Genomic DNA, 22,990 nt, shown 5'->3' on the forward strand with positions numbered 1-22,990 from the left:
CAGTTTACATCCTGCATCCCCGCTAGCGCGTCGTGCCTAACAACGCCCCTTAGCTGTTGTAGAATCAGCGTAACCTACGGTCTCTCGGGGCTTATTGCTTAAGTATGGCCCCCCATGAACGGAATTCCACAAAACTTGGCGTGCATTCAGAGGGTTTCATAATGATCCTACACTTCCAATTTCGTGCAGTTTTGACCATGCTATGCTAGTACCACATGAAATGAGTGGTTATGGAATGGGTTGACATGGCCCCTTAAGATCAACATACAAAAAAAAGGTGGTCCTCCTAAACCCTACGGTTCTCGAGATATTTACAGAAAACTGTGTAGGGGGGGGGGGGGCTTCGCTGCGGTCATAATAAGAGACATGGATGTTGTGCTACCTACAGACATTCTTATATATATATATATATATATATATATATATATATATATATAAAAGAACATACTAAGAACATACTCTTGTGGAGGAAAGTGGCCATTTTTAGGTTTTCTGTCATGGTTTTCTGTGTCCTTTGTCTGTGTCGTATGTCAGCAGAATTACACAAAACCTATTTTTTATGTAACTTTGTGGAGAAGAATAACCCATTTGGTAATTGGATCCTAATCACAAAAATCACAAATAATTTATCATTCGTAGCAGTTGCGAGGGCTTTGACGGGCTCTCTACCAACCCCGTCACTCTGCTACCCACCCTGCTCAAGTGACGTTTTGACAACACATAGCAACAAAAAAGTGCTCTTTATTTTTCGGAAATCCTCAGTGGTTGGACCGCCTCTGCTATGCGCAAAAGCTGACTAGTGGAGCTTTTCGTCTTAACGTTGGAAATGGGTCTTAAACATACTTCATCAGGCTATTTTTCTCAAATTTACGTTTTTCTAAACCACACAACGTTCTGGAATTTTTCTCTAGATGATGAACTGTACGACAGTGGTGCCAAGGATGAAACCGAGTCCGAGAACCCGACTATGAAAGCTCTCTTAATAATCGCCTACTCCGTGATCATCGTTATATCCCTCTTCGGAAATAGCGTGGTTTGCCATGTTGTCATCAAAAGCAAAAGGATGCACTCAGTCACCAGTTTGTTCATAATGAACTTGGCAATTGCGGATCTGATGATCACCCTTCTGAACACTCCGTTTACTCTGGTAAGTACTTGCCGACTGAAGGCATCGAAAAAGAGACAGGGCACCCTAACTTGAATGATGGGTAAAGTAGCCTACAAAGTTTAACTAAAGCTAATATAGTAACTAGACAAAATCATTTTTCTATTTCACATCATGAGACATTGACGCACAAACATTAATGAGAGACGGAATAGCCTACTCTCGTATACCACAGGATAGCTGTATTTCATTGACTAAATTCCTGGATTTGTGCACGATGTCAATGAAAACGCATTAATCATTTGTTTAATTAATGAGTACCATGTGAAGTGCTGCTGCCTTGTCATGGTGAACTGTCAGAAAGGCTTACCTACACTCTTAAAACGAATCTATCTGTACACAGAGATGTGTTAAAAACAACGCAACATTTTTGTCTTTCTTGGAGACCTGTAAAATCGGCCAGGCAAACTAACTCATTTTGGAGCCAAAAATAGAAGTAATTGTAAAAAAGATAATTTCTATGAGGTGTCCAGAACAACATACTAAAATTCCTAAGAAATCCTAGTTGAGGAAATGTTTAATTCTTATCAATCCAAGATGTGTGCCAGTAAGGCCAGAGCAATGGGGCTATTTTATTCCTTTACTCCTATCAATATAAAACTTTATACAATGAACGTATCCATGAAAAGTAATTTTTTTATTATTACAAGTTTCTTTGAAAATGAATTTGAATATGCAAATGAGCTATACACTAATCCAATATAGGCTACCCAAAATATACCCGCATAGGCTTAATTATTTTATTTACTCCTACAACAATAAAACCTTACACAATGAAAGTCTATGAAAAGTAAAACATTTTGTATTAGAAGTTTCTTTGAAAATTAATTTGAATATGTAAATGAGCAATGTACTAATCGAATATGCCCAAAATACACCCTATGGGCTTATTTTTTCCTTTACTCCTATCACAATCAAACCTCACACAGTGAAAATTTGAAAAGTAACACTTTTGTTGTACAAGTTTCTTGGAAAAATCAATGTAAAATATGCAAATGAGCTCAACACTAGGCCTAATTGACTTATGGCAATTAGAAAAAACACAAGTAGAAAAAAAGTTAAAAAGATGAAGAATACATAGCAGCTTTGTCCTATACCTACGTTACAAAGTTGGAATAAAGTTTCCACGTGAAACGGTTCAAGCTGAATAGCAAAAAACAAAAGTGATCAGCAAAAGAAGAAAAAGCCTAGGAAGAACAGAACAGGGCATTTTCATGCACTGTAAAAACAGGGGCCAAATAACTAACACATTCATGTCCATTCAATAAGTTAACCTATGCATAAATACGATAAATTTGAAGTCTCTTGCCACACTTACCTGGGTCACTTGCCACAAATAGACTTATAGTGACCTTAAGAATTGATTGCACAATCTTGCCTCCAGTTGCTTTCTAATTTTTTGTTTTTAATTTGAGAAAAGGGTTACCTAATGACATTTCCCCACAGATAACATCAGAAGAAATTCAGAATAGCCATCCCATCTTAATCCTTAGTAACGTAATGAGATTACATTTTGGGCGGGTAGATTTACAAATGATTGGCACCACTTCTGGGCTGGATTCTCATACAATTGTATATTATTTTTACGTGGAAACAGACAGTGTGTGTGTGTGTGTGTGTGTGTGTGTGTGTGTCTGTGTGTGTGTGTGAATGCATGTGTGTGTGTGTGTGTGTGTGTGTGTGAAACCAGAACTACTAGATGAATTCCGCTGTAGTTGCCAGAAAGACTACAGCACAAAGAGATGCACATGCAAAAAACATGGACTCCCTTGCACTGCCATTTGCGGAGAATGTCGTGGTACTAGCTGCACAAACTCACAGTTGCCTGATTTATCAGATGAATATGACCCAGGAAGAACTAAGCAAAGAACAAACTAGGAACTGATATAGGGGGCCACATAGTTTCATCCCGAGCTGCACGTTATTAGGCCTATAAACGCATTTAAAGATGCGGTTCTATAAATGTAGCCAGTCGCCCGCATTTAAAAAACGGAATATGCGATTATATTTCACAACTTTGCTATGTAGGCTACTGTGTACTGTGACTAGGAAAGGCTGGCAAGCAAGCCGCAGACAGATCAGGGGATGCACTGCCCTGTTAGGTAGGCCTAGGCTAGGACAGCAACACGCGCTGGAGAGATATAGGCCTAGGCTACTGTATGTTGACATCAAACCATGGAGCGAAGTTTACCCTACTGTTGCTCCTGTTGTTAATGCTTGTGAAGTTTCTTCTTCCGTTTTTCATGCCCTAAATGGTAATTCGGTTTCATGTTCAACTTGTTAATGTTGCCTATATGAGACACTGTCGCTATATCTGTATATACCTGTCTGTCAGGTTGACTGAAGGGGATGGGGAGGGGGCCTTCATTTAGGCTACTTGCGGGGCCCTACATGCGTAGTGTGCGTATAGGGAGAACCGGCCCTGAGTTGATGGATTTGCGTGGTTGCTTCCTGTTTTACACATGGAAGGCAGTAAGAAAGGTTAGCAGAGCTAAAGCATTGACGTTATTGCTAGGCGGAAACTAGCACAAGCTAGTCCAATGTTGATATGTAGGCCTAGTCTAATGACTAATAAGTGGGCCACTCAGGCTGATAAATGGTTTGTTTGTGGAACTCGTTGGAACCGTCTATATGTAAGCCTATAGGCCTACTTTAATCATTCTCTACAAACCTATTCAAAGTGCCTGGTTTTCCAATTATTTAATTACCTGTGTTATTAGGTTGGCAATCTTGGCATTGTCTGTAGGCTACTTCCTTTTTTAAATTTATACAGGCAGCTATTACACTGTAAAAAAGAAATCATTGCTAATATTGAAAAAAACAAGGCAACACATTGCATTCAGATTTTTATGTTTTCCCAACGATAAGCAATGTGATTACCCCAATTACAATAACCTCGTTGTCTTTACTAATATTATTTAGTTCTGATGAGGGCAGCGCTTTAGCCATGTAATTACCCCAACTACAACTAGATGTACCGCATAGCGGTACAAAATATGACCGCCGCTCAGTCCTGTACATCCGTTCCGCGAAAATAAATCACACTTCAATTTGTCTCCATATTTTACTCCATCCCCCACTCTTGAAACTTTTGTGTATGCTTGTTTGGCATGCCTGAGTGTGTGTGTGCGGCTGCACAGAAAGTAGCCTACTGGTGCTGAAAAAGTGAATAGATTGTAGAATAGCCAAAGAAGATGTAGCATTGTTATAAAACCTTTAAAATCTCTAAACAATCACAAGTAGGGCAGTTCATCACAGTTCATCCATTGCAACTGGATTGATGAAAGGTCACTTACACCTGTAGGCTACATTGTATTTGGGAAAAGCAAAAGGTATCAGCATAATGTTATTTATTTATTTATTTTTTATGTATTTATAAACAAAAACATCTCTGTCAGTTCCATGCTGTTTTCAACAGCTATCAAAAACAAAGGTCATTTTTGGATGGATGGATTTTTTGTGAATGTTTCTTCTTCTACATAAGATTTTAGTCATCTTTAGTTCATGTAATACTTTATTGTCAATGCACAAATTAAGTAACAGTAGTCTGAAACGTTATTGTTAATGCACAAATTAAGTAACAGTAGCCTAGTCTGAAACGAAATGCTGTTTTACATCTAACCAGTGGTGCAAATAACTGACATGTCCAAATGGGCCTCGATGAAATGCGTCGCTAGACTGTTCATACACATTTTAGCGGGCCAAAGTTGAAGAGCTTTTGTCCGTTATTGTTAAATTGCAAATATAGGCTGATTCATGTTCCCTTGCATTGTGTAACTGAGGTCCATGGCTAGTCTGGCTTTCATCAGACCAAGCTCAATCTTTTAAGAAATCAAAAACTAAATAGCGGGCAGATAAGGCTGGGTTCACCCAGCCTAGTCCATAGGCACCCGATATTGTTTAATTTTTCGATTGAGATATACACGCTCTGGCTATTCTGCATCAGGGAGTTATGACAAAGCGGTAACTAACAAACTAGATCCTAATAGAAAGCTGTTAGCTTCCCTAAGCTACAGGTAGGATTATAAGGTAGGCCTATTTACAACATAAATTGTCAATAGGCTATGCTGGCGACACAAATAAAATCTCCTTTGGAAACCAATGGCTTCGCCTTATAGTATCAAGCGGACTTAAACTGTCATATCATTGGCGAAAAGTTGTAATAACATTCACGCAGCTCCATGAGTCAAGGAAAGCGAATGAAGTAGCCACTTCTAAATGGGACCCACTACACAGTAGCTTAAGGTGTTTTGCTAAAGCAGCCATAATGAAATGAAGGTGTCATTGTTTGGATACTTCACACACACGTGCTTTTTAATTTCACAGACTACAACTACCAAGCTGTAATCAAAGCACATCGATTCCCCTCACACCCCCTGCACGCACTTAAAACAAAATAAACAGGCTTCTCAGTCTCCCGTATGTATAGGCAAAACTGTATCAGACCCGTTATAACGTTGGTAAATCTTCCATTGCACAGAATGATTTTGTTGCCGTGCAATAAATGACAGTCGAAAAGATACAAACAGTGCTGCTATACATTTGCTTGGTATAACCGCATTTATAGTTTTCTACAAATGCAATCAATCAAATGCCTCCATCACTCAACCAACGCTAACGGTAACATTACCTAGTTCCTTATTGATATTACAAGATTAACGTACCTGCAGTAAAAACCAAGCATGTCCGATAAACATCCTCAGATTTATTTCGGCTTCAAGAAGAAATGGGAATTACACTTCATGTGAACATCGTCCTATCCTTATTAGATGTTCGCTGCGGTAAATTACAGTCCTTGTAGGAAGCGAACCCCCGGGGACGAAATGAAATTTTTCCGTAAAAGTCTAGTGGGGCTACATCCCCAACAAATTTCATGTACCCCGGTGGTTCGGTGTCCCGGGTATCAATGACCAAAAATTCAGGGAGTAGATGACGGGAAAAATTCTTGAATTGTGTGCATGTGTGCGTGTACAAATTTATGTTTATGTGTGTGTGTGTGTGTATGTGCGTGCTTGTGTGTTTGCCTGCGTATGTGTGTTTGTGCATGTGCATGCATGCGTACATATGTCTACTGTGTGAGTATGTGTCATCACATTATGATTACTGTAAATGTATGTGTGTGCGTGTGTATCTGTTTATGCACATGTGTGCACATGGAATGGGTTAACATGACCCCTGGAGGCAAACATACGGAAAGAATTGGTCATCCTAGGCCCTACAGTTCTCAAGATATTCACAGAGAACTGTGTCTGCCCTACCCTCCTTTCGGGGGGTCCAGTCCAGCGGGGGGGGCCACAGATCAAAACGAAGAATGACAGTTCCATGCTATCCATGTGGGGGTACATGCCCACCAAGTTTTGTGTACCCGGTCTTTCAGTGTCCCGGGAATCCTTGTTGGTGTACGTCACTAAATGTACACATAAATTATTTTATTGTAAGGCCCCCCATGAACGAAAGTACACAAAACTTGGTATGCATTCGGAGGGTGTCATAATGATCCTACACTTTTAATTTCGTGCAGTTTTGACCTTGTCAGCCAGAGATATTGTGATGAAAACACCTCATTTTTTGCTTTTTAATTTTTAACTAGGTGGCGCTATACATGAAATAAGTGGTAATGGGATGGGTTGACATGCCCCCTTAAGACCAACATACATAAAAAAGGTGGACCTCCTAGGCCCTACGGTTCTCGAGATATTCACAGAAAACTGTCTCCGGCCACCTACAGGCCAGTTGGTGTATAGTAACATAAATGAATTTATTGTGTGGCCCCCCATGAACAGAATTCCACAAAACTTGGCGTGCATACAGAGGGTGTCATAATGATCCTACACTTCCAATTTCGTGCAGTTTTGACTATGTTAGGTCACAGATACCTTCAATTACAACACCTCATTTTTACTTTTTTGTGTTTCACTAGGTGGCGCTATACATGAAATGAGTGGTTATGGAATGGGTTGACATGGCCCCTTGAGATCAACATACAAAAAAAAAGGTCCTCCTAAACCCTACGGTTTTCGAGATATTCACAGAAAACTGTGTCTGCCCTACCCTCCTTTCGGGGTCCAGTCCAGCAGGGGGCTACAGATCAAAACGAAAAACGATGGTTCCATGCTATCCATGTGGGGTTACATGCCCACCAAGTTTCGTGTACCCCGGTCTTTCAGTGTCCCGGGAATCATTGACGGAAATTTGGGCATGCGAAAAAGAAAAAAAAGACACACACAAACACACACATAAACATAAACGTGTACACGCACACATGCACACAATTCAAGAATTTCTCAGAATTATGAACAGGCAAGATGGGGGGTGGGGTTGTATAAAATGAATTTTACATGTGAAATCTATGAACTAATCATGTTTTGGTACTTGTTGTCTAGCAGATACCAGTGAGAATTGAGGGTGGATAATGCAATTTAGTGAGACAGTTAGAATCATATAGGCCTTTCAGCATGATTTATTTTTGTGGAAAAAATGTGCTGGACTGGGCGGCGGCCATATTTTGTACCGCTCTGCGGTACATCTAGTTTAGTTCTGTTGATGGTAAATTCCTCGTTCTACCAATTAATATATGTTTGCTCAGTCAATAGCCTCGTTCACAGCACTACAAAATGTTGATCAAGAATATATGGATTTCTCTTTCCACTATACTGGAAACTGACTTATTTTCCCTTGCATAATTTTTAAATTCACAAACTAAAATAAATCCATAACATACAATGTTGTACATTTCAAGTATTTTATTTCACTGTGACCAAGGGTGTATTTTACTGATTAAAAACAAATAAAAGAGTGCCACTATGTTAAGCCTCTTTAAAATAATATGAATGAAAAATAGACACAGAGAGTGTATATGAGTGAGTGTTTGTGTGTACATGCTAGAGAGGGTGTGTGTGTGTGTGTGTGTGTGTGTGTGTGTGTGTGTGTGTGTGTGTGTGTGTGTGTGTGTGTGAGAGATCTTCTGGGTAGGAAATGTTGAGGGCGTAGGTATGCCACTGCAGTGGGAGTATCCGCGATGTCCTGTAGAACTACAGATTCCTCCAGAATCAATGAAATGTTTTGCACCTTTGGAGAGGAGGTTTCCACAGCACAGTCCTCAAGGACATAAAGCACCCCCACAGCCACATCATCTGGATCAGTTTCCTATAACAGAGATGACAAAAGCATTCAAAGGTGATTTTCAAGTACACACAACACACATATCATCTTCATTTTGTAATTCTAATGGGGCAGCCGTGGCCTACTGGCTAGGGGTTCTGGCTTGTAACCGAAGGGTTGCAGGTTCGATCCCCGACCCAGTAGGAAAAATGCGGGCGGGGGAAGTGGTTGAGCACTACTCTCCCATGCCCACATCCATGACTGAAGTGCCCTTGACCAAGGCGTCTAACCTCACTGTTACCCGAGCGCCGCTGTAGCATGGTGTGTGCTTCACCTCACTGTGTGCTCTGTGTGTTCACTAATTCATGGATGAGATAAATGCTGAGACCAAATTCCTTGTATACACAAGTATACTTGACCAATAAACCTGATTTACATTTTTAAATTACATTTGTAGCTGAGGCAATCTTCTTCCATCCCATCTTTCTATGTTAATTTTGTCTCCATATATTTCTGTTATGATGACTGATACTTACAAGACATTGCTTGAAAAGTTCTCCAGGTTCCTCACAGAGAAAAATGGGAAGTCCTCTGAGTGCAGCATCTTGGCGGTGCCGGATAATATTAGAGGTCTATCAAAAAAGACAAAAGAAAGGGGAAAATGTGTTTATATCAGACAAAGAAACATTCACCTCAGTGAACAGAGGTATTTTCTCTACCATAACTCATACCTCATCATCAAGCTTCATCAGGATGTGTTCTAGGTCCTGTCCAAAGGATGCTTTCGGTAGAGCCAAAGGAGTTTCGGAGTGTATTTCTCCACTGCAGCTCAAAATGTTCCCAGTAAGTTCTTGTTGATGATGCGAAAAAAACTCCTCACCAATCTGTTAACATGTACAGAAGAACAGTGAGTAAAGCCAATAGTGTTGCTCCGAATATTACCATGTAAATGAAAGTCTACAGCTGTTTAAATGACAACTTGTCAATTTTGTAAAAACACACCTGTTCTTTAAAGAACAAAGCAGGCCATCGATTTTGTATCACCATGGGTTGGTCCTCAACCACCTGAGGGAGAATGTCAGGTCCATCTTCACCCTGATAAGTGTGTCATCTACTCGGGCTTTCTTTGATGCTTCCATCAAGAGCATTCTTTGTTCCTCAAGTGAAGCATCATCATCTTCATGTTCATGATGGTGAACAGATGTACCTTTCCTATGATTTCTTGAAAGATGTGACCTTAAAGCTCCTTGGGTTTTGAAGACACACACACAGTTGGGGTGAACACACGGCCAATGGTTTGGTCTTCTGTGGTTAAGCTGGTGATGTCTGATGAGACCGTCTTGGTCTGCAGAATAATTGCAAAACTTGCAATGCATGTGGTGTCAATTCTCTCACCTGAAACATATAATTATTATGACATTCAAAGAGTTAATATTACATAAGGACCCACACAATGCAAAAAAATGTTTAGGCTACATCAGGTTCCATATTGTTCCTTCAAGGAAATAACTAAACTGGCAGTTTACTTTAGGTAAATAGTGTGTTACCATAGCATGTTTTACAAGTAAATAATGTGATTTTAGTTCCATAAAAGAATAAATACCATAACCAAAATGCAAGGCCATTAATCACATTTTTTAAGGTGTAAATCAGATTAAGAGTAAAATCAGTAACATAATATTACAATGACAAGTTGGCTGAAAAAATATCTTCACTAGCCATAACATTGGTTACTCCGAACAAAATAGGTGAATGCTGGGCTAACTGTTACCAAAGATCCCTGATTTCATGCTAGTTAGCTAGTCTAGTGCTATGTTTCTACCTCATCAAGTTAAACTCAACAATGGGCTACAATATATTTCTGGCCACATAAGTTTAACCACTGAACACCACACTTTAATGGTAACGTTAGCAGCTAAGTTGTGGATAAAACTGAAAAAAATAAATGGGTGGGATGTTAGCCTGCGCTTGTAATAAAAGTGTAACCAACGTGCAATGACAGTGCAATTCAAACTAATGTTGGCACATCTTCTGACGAAATATTTTCGATGAAATGCATGTTTTGAAAATCATCCAGTTCTTCTAAACCACTCCATAACTAAGGTGTAGTTTCAAAACGTAATTTATACAACAATTGGGTTCTATGGAACTATTTATTTGTTTCTGATTGGCCGAGTGACGTTCCATGAGTTGGAATCAGGTTGCTAGGTTACGGGGACGCTGGCGAGACACGCCGCTCCGTCTGGCATCATGTTTTTGTTTGTTTTTATGTAATGTTCGTAATTTTATGTAATGTCATGTTTATTTTTTGTATTGGTTTGTCTAGTTAAATGTTTTCCCTATTTATTTACGTTGTTTTTGATAGTTTTCGTGTTATTCTTAGTCCTTTTTACTGCTTCTAAGTCAGCTGAAACGTCGTTGACGTTTGTCCATTGGGAGCTTGCTATGGCTAGCTTTTGCCCTAGCTGGGCATCGGACATCCTTCCATCCATCCGTGAGCGGTGCTGCACTTCACTGTCTGGTCGAGGGGATCTCTCGGGCCAGCTGGACCTGGGCTACTCTGCGGGAGATCTGCCGTGACCGCCGAGCTGTTGCTGACCTGCGAGCTGCCATGCCAACTGCAGACTAACTGGGCCTCTGACATCCTTCCATCCATCCGTGAACGGTGCACTTCACTGTCTGGTCGAGGGGATCTCTCAGGACAGCTGGACCTAGGCTAGCTACTCTGCGAAAGATCTGCCGTGGGTGGCCGAAGCTGTTGCTGACCTGCGAGCTGCCATGCCAACTGCAGACTAACGTTAGCCTAGCGGTGAGGAGCTGCAGTCTCACGGAGTAACAGGCGGTCGCTGTTAGAAGTCCACCGAGTTGCGCATCTACACGATCGCCCACTACTTCAGACTGTGCTTCCAGTGATCTCCAGACTGCAGTCTACAAGGCCTAACGTCAACGTGATCTCCAAACTGCCAGTGAATTCACTGGGTTGATCATTTGCTATCGTTAAAGAACTTTGTTGGCATATCGGTTGTGAAGACACTCTGTGCAGTTTTCACGGATCACCATTGCCCTTGGACATTTTCAGCTGGTTTGGAAATTGGACTAATTTTAACATCACCTTCCCCTTTTTAAATATATTTTCTTTTTGTTTTTTCACTTTTTATTTGTTTATTTGTTGTGTTGTCTGTCTTATATGTCTTGGTGTCACGGGTACGCTGGCGACTACGCCGCTCCGTCCAGCATTTTTTGTATTTGTTATTTTTTAAATGTATTTGTCATGTCTTGATGTCATGGGCACGCTTAGGCGACTCACGCCCATCCGCATCGTTTGTCTTGTTATGTGTCTTGTTTGTTGGAGCGCTTTGGGTTGCACATATGTGCATGTTAAATGCGCTTTAAAAATAAAACTGACTTGACTTGACTTGACTTGAATATCCCTGGACATTTCAACTCAGACTCAGCACAGCTAATAATAAATCACTCCGCGATACAATGCGAGGATTTGACACCCAGCTCTCCACTATTTCAAGCAATGGGTTACTCCTTAGCAAACCATAACGAAGCAGTGCTTCACCACATCTGTGGATTAAGCCACACAGTCAACTCAATGTATGTAAGATAAACGAGGATGCTAATTGTTCTGCAATGTAGGCTATGTTTCCGTTTTTTTGCAGTACCATGTCCCTTACATAATTACATGGCCCAGTGTCCTTGTAACATGCATGCAGCAAAGCTAGATATGAATGTGATTTCAGCCCGACTTTCAACATTTCTTTCAAGAAGACACGTAAACCACAAAGACCCGTAAAGAGGGATCTGGAATGTAGGTTACCTAGCAACCAAGACGCTGTCTATGGACCCTTTCAAGACAGTTCCATTATCAGCATCATAGTTGGCCCCACAAGACTTCCTTTTTAACATTCCATATGTTATCTTAATGCAGAGGAAGTAGATTGGGGCCCAAATAGAACGTTCAAGCATTGTTTTTGTTTTTATTGTTGAAAGGGTCTATAGAAAATGGAACTGTTTTTGATGCGTAAGAACGATGTCGAAATTAACATTTTTAAACAATATTGGGGTGTTTTCAGATTATTTAGTTTGTGGTAGAATTGTTGTATAAAAGCAATATAGCACTCGTGATCGTGGGATTGGTCATGGATATTCCCACGGCTGTTGTTGCCTGCGCCACTCGGCCTCCGGCCTCGTGGCTACGGCCGAACAACACCCGTGGGAATATCCATGACCAACCCCACTCTCACTATATTGCTTAAGTGTTCACTGTTTAATCATTGGCTGTGTTCACTGTTTAATCATTGACTGAGAATACAAATACATGACGTGAAGTGTATGAACGTCACACCGAATAATCACATTTTCTCTCCCCTGAATTTCCTGTCTTTCCAAGAAAAAAGTGCTAGGCCTACATGCTGCCACTGATGCCTATGAATGTGTGCTAATAGATTGATGCTTACTTCGATACTGCAGGTGCGGTTTGTCCACAGCACTTGGGTTTTTGGCAGGGCGATGTGCCACGTCAGTCGCTTTGCGCAGTATTGCTCCGTGCATGTGTCCGCTCTGACCCTGGTCGCCATTGCTGTGGACAGACATCAGGTAACCTAATTATATTCTTTCAGACATCTGTCTAGCCTGGTTTGTGTTAGTTCCATTAAGACCCAGGTAGCCTACCAGAGCCTGGTAAACAGCTGCATTTAAAACCTTTGTTTAAGATTGTGTTTGCTGCTCTTCTGAAACAATTTGGTACGTTTAATGCATCAATTTACAGTTTTTGATATAGCTTACTAGCCTAGAAATCTAGACGCACCCTAGCGGCAGCAAATTTAATTCTAGATTCTAGCAACTCTCTGTTGGCTTGTGAAAAATTAAGCTGCGATAAGGCCAATCACATCGTGAGTCGGTAGGCGGGCTTAACATAATGATTGATGGCCGAGTTCCAACGGTTGGATGTCAGGGGCGGAGCCAGACATTGTAAACATTCGGGGCTTAGCTCATTTAAAAAAATTTAAATAACCCCCTAACTACATAGTTCTCAGTAAAAATGTCAAGTTTTTTTTTGCCTGAAATTGCACTGTGCCTATTTACAAGGGCATTGTTCCCACCTCTTTTGGGGTCAACCATCAAGTGCTGGACTTCTATAGAAAGCTGAGAACCTGTAGCTTTCGTAGGAAGCAGTCAAGATAACTGTGTGATGTACTGACAAAGAGCTACAGAGGCTAGAATATAGTTTTTTCTTTCTGCCGGATTACAAGCATCTCTGAACTGACCACATTTCAGCCCTCTAGGTCACTTGATATCCCTTAGAAACACAACTAAGCCCTAGCAACCAGCTGTGTGCAAAAGTTGATCAATATAGAATGAAAATATGAGTGCTTTAGACTATTTTATTAGATTATTTGCCAAGGTATGCCCATGCGTTTTGTAAAATGCCTATGGATACTCCCCATAGGACTTTTTGTTATCCAAAATGCATACTGACAATCAAACATGAACCCCTTGTGTAGAAGCATAATCCTGGTCTCAAATGAAAGGTAACACTTTGAGGTTTCTTGTGGACTATTTAGATTGTATGTCAGGTGTTCTGATATAGACTGACTACACAAAATATGGAATAATTACAAAAAAAAGTCTCTATTTTTGCATTTACTTTGTTGGTTCAATGAGTGTGTATAAGATAGACTATACATCTGTACAACTAATATTGGATAATACAACATGAAGATTCAATTTCTATGGATTCTTGTGAATATTTCAGTACCCAATATGAGGCATCTACTTATTGTGCTGCAGCTACACTGCAGCCAGAAGTCAGGGTATCACCAAAAGCGGAGGAGGGGGAGGGGGGCATTTTGGATCAAATTTAATTGAGACATAATAAAATTAATCTGAGAATGTAAAGCACTATTCAGATTGTACATGAAAAAAAGTTGTCATTTTTGGATTCCCAAGAGTCAAAGCTTTGAAATGGTGTATAACATTACTATGCTACATAGCAATATGGTGCATACAATTGATTTAGAATGTTGGGGAGGTGGGGAGGGGTAACCGTCCACCGGGGGTCACTGAAAGTTATTTGGCTAAATAATGACTTTTAGTGAATTTTGTGTAAACTAATGGACACATTGAGACTTAAAAAATGTGAAACTAACATTCAACAGATTCAAGGTATCTGACTGGCACTACACTGTGACACAAAATTATAGTTTTGGGTCTTTCAAGAGGCAATATCTGTTAATATCTGTTTAGCATGTACTTAGTTAATTAAGCGTTTCTTATGGTTTGTATATTATAGTGTTTGTTTATTTTCATTAGGCTATTGTTTGATATGACATTATTGTTTATTATTGCTATTCTCCTTCTTCCTCTTCCCTGATCTCATCTGTGTGACAAATATATAGAATATCTTATACTATAATATACATAATATTATGATATAATTACAGTATGGCCAGTCATCATGATACAAGGGTATTTTAGAAGGAATGCATTATCATCTTGACATAGGCGTTTCTAAATTATATTAATTTTGTAATTTAGCAAGATTATTCATAGGTTTCATCAGGCCCCTTTACACAGGTGCATAAAATCAAGCACCTAGATTATGAATGCAGACTGCATGGTGCTTGATTAACACACTTATGGAAAGGGCCCTTTCCTCTCAATATATCATTGTAATGGGGTTTTTTTTAGATAATAATTAGTTAGGCATCCAAAACAACATAACATGACTTTTATATTTATGTGGACTCTTGGATTATAAGATCTGTGGTGGTGGATAGGATATCAACAAGGTTTTAAGGTAGGCTTATGCAACATATGACACTGAAAAGTTGACATGGGCAGATAACTGTTAATGGTTTTTTCTGAGATTTCAAAACAGTGTAGCCTAATTTATTACAAGACGAGGATCACTTTGTTTTGGGAGCTGGAATTTCTTATTCTGCAGTAGGCTTAGCTAGCCTATGAGAGTATTGAATTTGCCTTTTCCGCCGACGAACGAGGACATTTAACGTTAACGTTAAGCATTTAGGGAGCTAGCCAAGTAGCCTAACGTTAGCCTGCCTAACTGACAGAAAGCTCTTAACGTGAAATCACCAACCTGAAACAACACCATCCGTCAGTTCACTGGGCGATGTTGTTGCTTGAATGGAGCTGGGTGGTCTTTTGAAAAACGTTCTAATATCCATAACGTTTCAACAACATGTACACAAAGTGTTTTATCACAGACTGTAAAAGTGACAGACTTCTGACAGAGGCTTTTGGAACACCGAAGTTATGGCGTGGCGTTGTCAACGCAGCATTTTCACTGGATCTAAACAAATCAATCTAACCATTGAAATCACCATAGCCCAGAGACCTGGCATAGATTGTGTAGCAAGTCAAATTATTTTTCAATATTGGGCTTTGAAAATAAGGGATATATTTCCTCAGTAATAGAGCATTTGGTGACATTTATAGATATACTCTTTCAAATCAACAGCAACACACTGATGTGCTTTATATAAAACAATGCAGTCTTCTAAGCACGGCAGTGTTTCTATTTTTATTGTCATTTTCTCAGACTTTATTGTCAGTTATTGTCATTTTCTTTATTTTCTGACAGCTGACTTTTTGCAACAGAAGTTTTTACAAAAGATAACATTCTTCAGAAATAAAGAAAAATAGAATCACAGTTATCAATGCAATAAAGTTTTTGCCCAATGTTTACACACTAAAAACTAATACTTAGACTAAAGACTCAATACCTAAACTTCTTGTAGCATAAGGTACACTATGCAAGATTTTCACCTTACTGTAATATAACCTTTACGAAGCCAATTTGATGGTAAACAAATTTGTAATAGTAGAAATGTTCACCTACCATACAGCATAGATATTCTGTCCTCCAGAAGTGTGTGTCTATCTTGCATGAGTTGACAGGTAGCTAAACTGTCAGTAGTGTTGAATGAAAACCCAGACATGGAAGTAAAGTTGACTCTTTAATTGTATATAAGGGCACTGATACAGGAAACCACTGAATCTGTGAAAGTAAATAGAAAAATATTATTTAGATTAGTATTAAAGGTGCTCTAAGCGCTGGGTAACGTCACTTCTGTTGACTTTCAAACAAAACTAGAGCTAGAGCTAGCTCGCTACTTCCTCCCTCTCCCTCCCCTGCTGCTCTTGTGCAATTGAAACTCTTCTAAACGCACATCTCGTCTGACACATCTTGTCTGTTCCAAACAAAATTTGGAACAGTTTGTTATGTTTTTATCGGCTAGGTTTGCCCAGGTTGTTTTTGTTGCCGTTTTTGGAGCCTGGGCTGTCCACAGAGATCGCGAGATCATGTTTTTTTTTACAGTGTATTCAGGACACAGACAGATAGCGGTTGGTAAAGTAACATAAAAGGTTTTAGCCTAAAAAACACGTAGCCTACCATCGCTTAAAGCACCTTTAAGCTAGTATAGCCTGTTCAAATAAAATCACTTACAATCATACTGTCATAAGTAATAGTGTAAATAATGTAAATTATGAATATACCAATTGGAATAGCTGCATTACGTAGCACTAGCTGAGCTAATGGACTGTAAATGCATTGGGTGAGTTGCTTATGTAACACAGCATCACATTGCAAGAATTCACTAAATACACACGCATGTACGATCAATCACATTTTCTGCTTTGCTCATTGTTTGCAATTTCAGAAGGGGCAGATGTGGCCTACTGGTTAGGGCTTCGAAAAAATGTGGGCAGGGGAAGTGGTTGAGCACTGCTCTCCCATTCCCACATCCACAGCTGAAGTGCCCTTGAGCAAGGCACCTAACCCCTCACTGCTCCCCGTGCGCCGCTGTAGCAAGGCAGCTCACTGCTCCGGGTTAGTGTGTGCTTCACCTCACTGTGTGTTCACTGTGTGCTCTGTGTGCATCACTAATTCAAGGATGGGATAAATGCAGAGACCAAATTCCTTGTATACGCAAGCAAATACCTGATTTACACGATTTTCTGCAACACACTTATTGTGAAACACACGGTTTCTTACATTAGACACTTCACTTCAAAAATGAAATCCTGTTATCAAGGGAACACTGGGAAAACACTTCCATTCATAATGCATGCAGATCTGCCTCAGTCTGAGGCTTAGCACTACAAATAGACTTCAGGTAAGTTATTGTGTACCTGTTCAAGTGTACTTTTACATTGAGTACCCTTGTACAATTCTGTATTTGCCTCTCCCCATTTCTAAAAACCTATTGAAAATTTATTTTCAGTGTGCCAATGAAAAGTATATGACCACCAACCACATACCTGCATGCCAAGTCTATTTGTAGTGCTAAGCCTCAGACTGATTTGTATTCAGCTTTCTTTGTAAATGTTTTCAGGTATGTGTGTGAGTATTACCAATTACCATATGCTTGCATTTTGAATGTAAGTGTTTTCCTAACAATAACACAAGATTTCATTTTTGAACGTGTCTGATGTAAGAAACCGTGTGTAGTGTTTCACAATAAGTGTGTTACAGAATTGCAAATAATGTACAAAGCAGAAAATGTGTTTAAGCTATAGTTACACCGTGTATACAGTAAGGTATGCTACAAAAAGTTTAGGTATATTTGAGGGTTCTGTCTAAGCATTTGTTTTAGTATGTAAGCAATGGGCAAAAATTGAAATTGCAAAGGTTCTGTTGATATTAGTTGAATAATGAAAGTCAAACAAAAAATCCCTACCGTATCTCCAGAGAGGGTTAAAGCGGAGCTAGTAATCAAGGATCTTTGGTATCTCTATAATGCACAGTAGTCTGTTCCAGGGACAGTTGCCTGTGGTACCTGTGGTCATGCGATATACTGTAGATAAGTAGAAAATTCCTGAAAATGTTAATAAATGTTTTGTTAATGTTGATAAAACATTCTGACCGAATCAATTGCAAGGTAAACTTTCTGTGGCCAATGAATGTTAATGCTGCTGTGTGTGTGTGTGTATGTGTGTTCGACCAGCTGATCATGCATCCTATGAAGCAGCGGATGTCTCGTGTGAAAGGCCTGGTGTGGATTGCGGTGATATGGGTGATGGCTTCCAGCTTCTCCCTGCCACATGCGATCTATCAGCAACTGTTGCGCTTTGAGTATGGGTAAGAACAAACCTGAAATGACTCTTAATGCAAAGCTGAGGTTATTTTAACCTCTGTTCATAGTGGTTTGTTTTTAATTCTTTTGTCTATATAAATGTAGGCTCAGGGAGGATTCCTCATGGGACTTATGATCAGATTCCACTGTGGGCTCATTCAGAAGGGCCTGAGAATAAGCTGAACGGTCAACATTTAGATATACTAATGAAATAAGTATGTTTACCAATGAGAGGAGACATGATACTAAAATTACTGGACCAATAAAACAGCATCTGACATTTTATGTCAGACATCCATTTGTGTCTGTTTTTCAGGAGGGAAGTGTCTTTGTCCTTCTTACTTTACTGGTCATATCTGTCTCACTGTATCCCTGTGGATTGGATAATGTTTTATATTTATGCCTGCCTGTTTGTTTTTTTACACATGATTTAGAGGTAATTGAATACATTCAGAATATTTTTTCTCTCTCTCTTTCTCTCTCTCTTTCTCTCTCATTGTCGCTCCACCAGTGAAGTGCGCGTCATCTGCTTGCCCAGTTTCCCTGCACCGTCCGACCTCTTCTGGAAGTATCTGGACCTGGCCACCTTCGTTTTGCTCTATGTTCTGCCGCTGTCCATCATCTCAGTGGCATACATCATCGTGGCCAAGAAGGTGTGGGTGCACAACACCATCGGCGACGTGACGCTGGCCCAGTCTATCGCTCACCGCCGCCGCAAGCGCATGACGGTCAAGATGCTGGTGCTGGTGGTGGCCGTCTTCGCCATCTGCTGGTTCCCCCTCAACTGCTACGTGGTGCTGCTCTCCAGCAAAGTCATCCAGGCCAACAATGCCGTCTACTTCTCCTTTCACTGGTTCGCCACCAGCAGCACCTGCTACAACCCTTTCATCTACTGCTGGCTCAATCACAACTTTAGGGCCGAGCTCAAAGCCCTGAATTTTAAGAGCAGATGTAAGGCTACTCCCCGCCTCAGCTAGTCTGGCTTTAAGGCGACTAGACACTACAGGTGAATAGGGTAAAATTGTAAAATAATAGACAGCACCATGAAACTTCCTCAGTTGATTACTTACACAGGTATGAAAAAAAATGTATTACAAGTTTTTGAAATTCAAATGTTTAATTATGCAAATTAGGTATTCTCATTAAATATGCAATTTTGCATATATTTTCGGAAGGCCTAGATAGATCTGAAGATATGATAAAGCCAGGTACAAAATTACTACAAAAGTACTTGTGTGTACAATTTACACATAAGATGAAAATAAAATTACAGAGGGATTTCAGGATATCTGCTTTCATTACCTAGGAAATCAAAATATACTGTCCATAGCCTTAAAAAATCTATTTTTGCCATATTGTTTTGATTAAAATGTCACATAAATCAGACCAGGAATGATTTATTAACAAATCCCTCTGTAAATATCTTAAAAATACGGTTAAATGTCTATAACTGGAAAGTTTGGTGTACAAAGGTGCCAGTGTTGCGCGGGTTTGGTCACAAGCGCCCCGCTCCCCCGATATTTTAATCAACCCGACCGCAACTCAGACCGCGAATATTAATTAGGACACAATTACAGCTTAGCCGACCCGCGATCCGACCTGCTTATTTACAAAATATGGGCTTTTGGTTATAGCCTACCATGCAGTGTGACAGTAGGCATGAAATTATGTCTGGTGTCAGCCTATTTGTGCATTTATGGGGGGGGGGGGGGGGGGTAAAAAGTGCAGTAGAAGAGGGGTTTAGTAGATTAAGTGGCAAGGGCTGCATAAGAAAGGTGGGGGAGGATTGGGATTGGGGGGCACCAACAAGGAGCACCCAAGAGCAACAGGGGCAAGGAAAGGCTAGGCAATCAAGGACATGGGTAGATAGATGGAGGAGAAATAAATAATAAATAAAAAGTTCTATGGAGTTCTATGGAGATGATTTTTTTTTATTTTCAAGTTAATCTGATTTTCTGATTTTTTGATTTTATACAGGCGCGAGTAGACAAAATGTAATGAAATAAACACCTAAATGTGTAAATCGGACTTTGTTGTTGTAGCCTAGTAGTGTGAAAGAATACATGCTAAGGTAAATTAGCCCAAAAGCTCGAAATTGACCAGTGCATGAAAAAACGATGTTTTCACCTGCCGTGTCTCGCCTTAACCAGACCAAGGGAGTCCGCTATGTATTTTCTACTGCACAAGAGGAGTGATCAACGGGCATAGGGTTCACCCAGCCTACACCTCAGCTAAAGATCAGACGTTATTGGTGAAAGTGACCAGACTTGAATATACTGTATCAAGAGTAATGGGGGTGGAATGGTCTGTTTTCCTGCCTGTTCTGAAGCTCTTTGCTCAGTGAGACCGATGCGTTCATGCACTAATCTCAATGGAGAAGGAGACTGCAGAATGTGTTTATTAGCCTACATGCAGTGCTACTTTCATTCAAAACCACTGTTCCATCACAATGAACCTCAACCACGCTGCAGTGTTGCTATGAAACCACATATTTTATGTACTTCTTTCTGCACTAATGGTGCTTGTAAAGTAACCTCCACAATGCAGAGAGCCATTTGCTTATTACTGGTGGATGTAGGGATTGTGGGATAATGCACAGACACATTGTAGCTTATATTATAACACCATTCTTACCTCAACTAAAGCACAAGAAAATGATGGCATTGAAATGGCAAGCAAAACTATTATATGGGATAATCTCACACTATGAAGAGAACATTAACACAAAGATAACAAGTATAGTATACTCTTTTGATTCCATGAGGGAAATTCTTATTTCAATAATATTTTTAATGTATTTGTTTTATAAGTAAAGGGATCAAGAAACCTTTCAGAGGAAGACTTTTATAGTTTGTCTGAAATAAAGTGATTTGTCAGTCGGGCTGTATAGTAAGTAACATGTCATGTGCCGTAATGCTTGACCCTAGGATGTCATCTATAGCAGGGGTTCTCAAACTTTTGTGGGCCCGGGGACCCCTCATGGAGTGGAAAATTCTCCAAGGACCCCTCATAATCGCAACACATAAAACTTAAAGAAACCGTATGTAAGATTGTGGCCAAAACTGGTACTGCAATCACTTTCAAATTACTGTAGAGTAGTGTATCCCCTCCCCCTCCCCCCTGACTGGCAGAGCTGGTAACCCGGATGACGAAACACTACTGACTTTGTGATTAATAGATAGGTGGAGGGTGGCACATCAGGCCAAAACACATGACAACATCAACATCAGTTGAGGGCTGCAACTTCACTTTTTAAATGACAATATCCTGGCCGGAACTGTTGTCAGTGATAGAAGTATTTTAAATGAACATGATTTCTTAATGTCTAGTGACATATCAGGTCCATTTTATGATTAATTGAAATACATTTCTTACATACGGTTCCTTTTAGTTAATCATGTAGCTGTATAGCCTTTTTTTTCTGTTAGATGCTTATGTTATATGTATTCTAAAAACATAGAGTGCTAATACCACAATAGTCATGTTAGAAAACTTTGACAGTACAGTATGTAGGATTTTTTTTTAAAGGATTGTTGTTTGTTTGTCAAATGTAGGCCTATTGTGTTGAACACATGCTTCACATAACTTTCATTTTGTTGGCGGTTAATTAATAGTAAAGTGTTTTGACGTATTGATGTAACGTATCAGCAGATCAATTGGGCAAATACTGATACTGTAGCATTTTTCGCCATATAAGACAATTTCATATTTTGTAGCAAACTTTGTCAAGGACCCCCTGACAATGTGCTGCGGACCCCTGGGGGTCCCCGGACCCCACTTTGAGAACCAAAACGTGGTTGTGTTTCTGCAATATGTTGGCACAAAAACGTAATTTCTGTCAGAAACCAAGTAAGCTAAACGTTTTCATTGTCATTGTGAACTATGACGATGCCCATGTTCTGTATGTTTTTCATTTATTCAAGCAGTGACATTTGGTTTAATGCATGGGGTAACGTGACGTGCGTCAGAAAAAAGATGGGCCTGTCCCTCTCAAAACATGTTAAAATAGTGTGATTAGCAACCAGAAAAGAAAAGAACCGTGGGGGAGAAACCCCCGGACCCCCGTGTTATATTATTAGGCTATTATGACTGCCCTGCCCCCACTGCTAAAAAAATCTAGAGGTCACGGTCATCTCATTTAAATGGTGGGAACGTCAAATAAGTAGGCCTATAAGTCAGAAGAGCTACATATGCGACTGATTACACATTTAATTCACCTGAACAGTGTTTGAATCCTGTTTGTAGGCCTATAGGCCTCCTCACTGGAAATCTTGGACCTAGCAGTTACTGCGCAAAGCACAGATTCCATTACTGTCATCTGTTATCACAGATTTCATTCCACCAACAACTGGCTAATGATGTTATGCATGTACAAAATACAACATTTGAACACCCATATTGCTGCTGTTGTACTTCATTCTATCTACAGCTGTTAATGTGATTAGGATATTTCAAGCTGCATTTCTCTGGCCCCTCAGTGATGCTTTTTATGAACTAGGCTACAACTAATTGAATAGCCCTAATCTGACGTTCTCCACCTTCATACAGTAGACCTGCCAAAAATTGTTATCCCTCGACAAACTATCATTTCGTGTTGTGATAGGCCTACTGTTAA

General features: G+C 39.9%; 1 protein-coding gene and 1 long non-coding RNA gene across 2 annotated transcripts; one reads left to right on the plus strand and one right to left on the minus strand.

Annotated features, from left to right (window-relative positions):
- Positions 1-789: 789 nt before the first annotated feature.
- Positions 790-19,840, plus strand: gpr83 (G protein-coupled receptor 83). The gene is made up of 4 exons (XM_048266480.1): positions 790-1,147; positions 12,746-12,871; positions 18,247-18,380; positions 18,887-19,840. The coding sequence occupies exons 1-4, from the start codon at positions 827-829 to the stop codon at positions 19,350-19,352; spliced, it is 1,047 nt and encodes a 348-aa protein (XP_048122437.1). The 5' UTR covers positions 790-826; the 3' UTR covers positions 19,353-19,840.
- Positions 8,090-15,525, minus strand: LOC125309581. Its single transcript, XR_007196148.1, has 6 exons — positions 15,375-15,525; positions 12,733-12,854; positions 9,269-9,661; positions 8,998-9,150; positions 8,803-8,898; positions 8,090-8,311 (listed from the first exon to the last, which is right to left on the minus strand). It is a non-coding gene; the product is annotated as an uncharacterized LOC125309581 (long non-coding RNA).
- Positions 19,841-22,990: the final 3,150 nt, after the last annotated feature.

This window comes from Alosa alosa, chromosome 2 (assembly GCF_017589495.1).
Source record: "Alosa alosa isolate M-15738 ecotype Scorff River chromosome 2, AALO_Geno_1.1, whole genome shotgun sequence".
NCBI lineage: Eukaryota > Metazoa > Chordata > Actinopteri > Clupeiformes > Clupeidae > Alosa > Alosa alosa.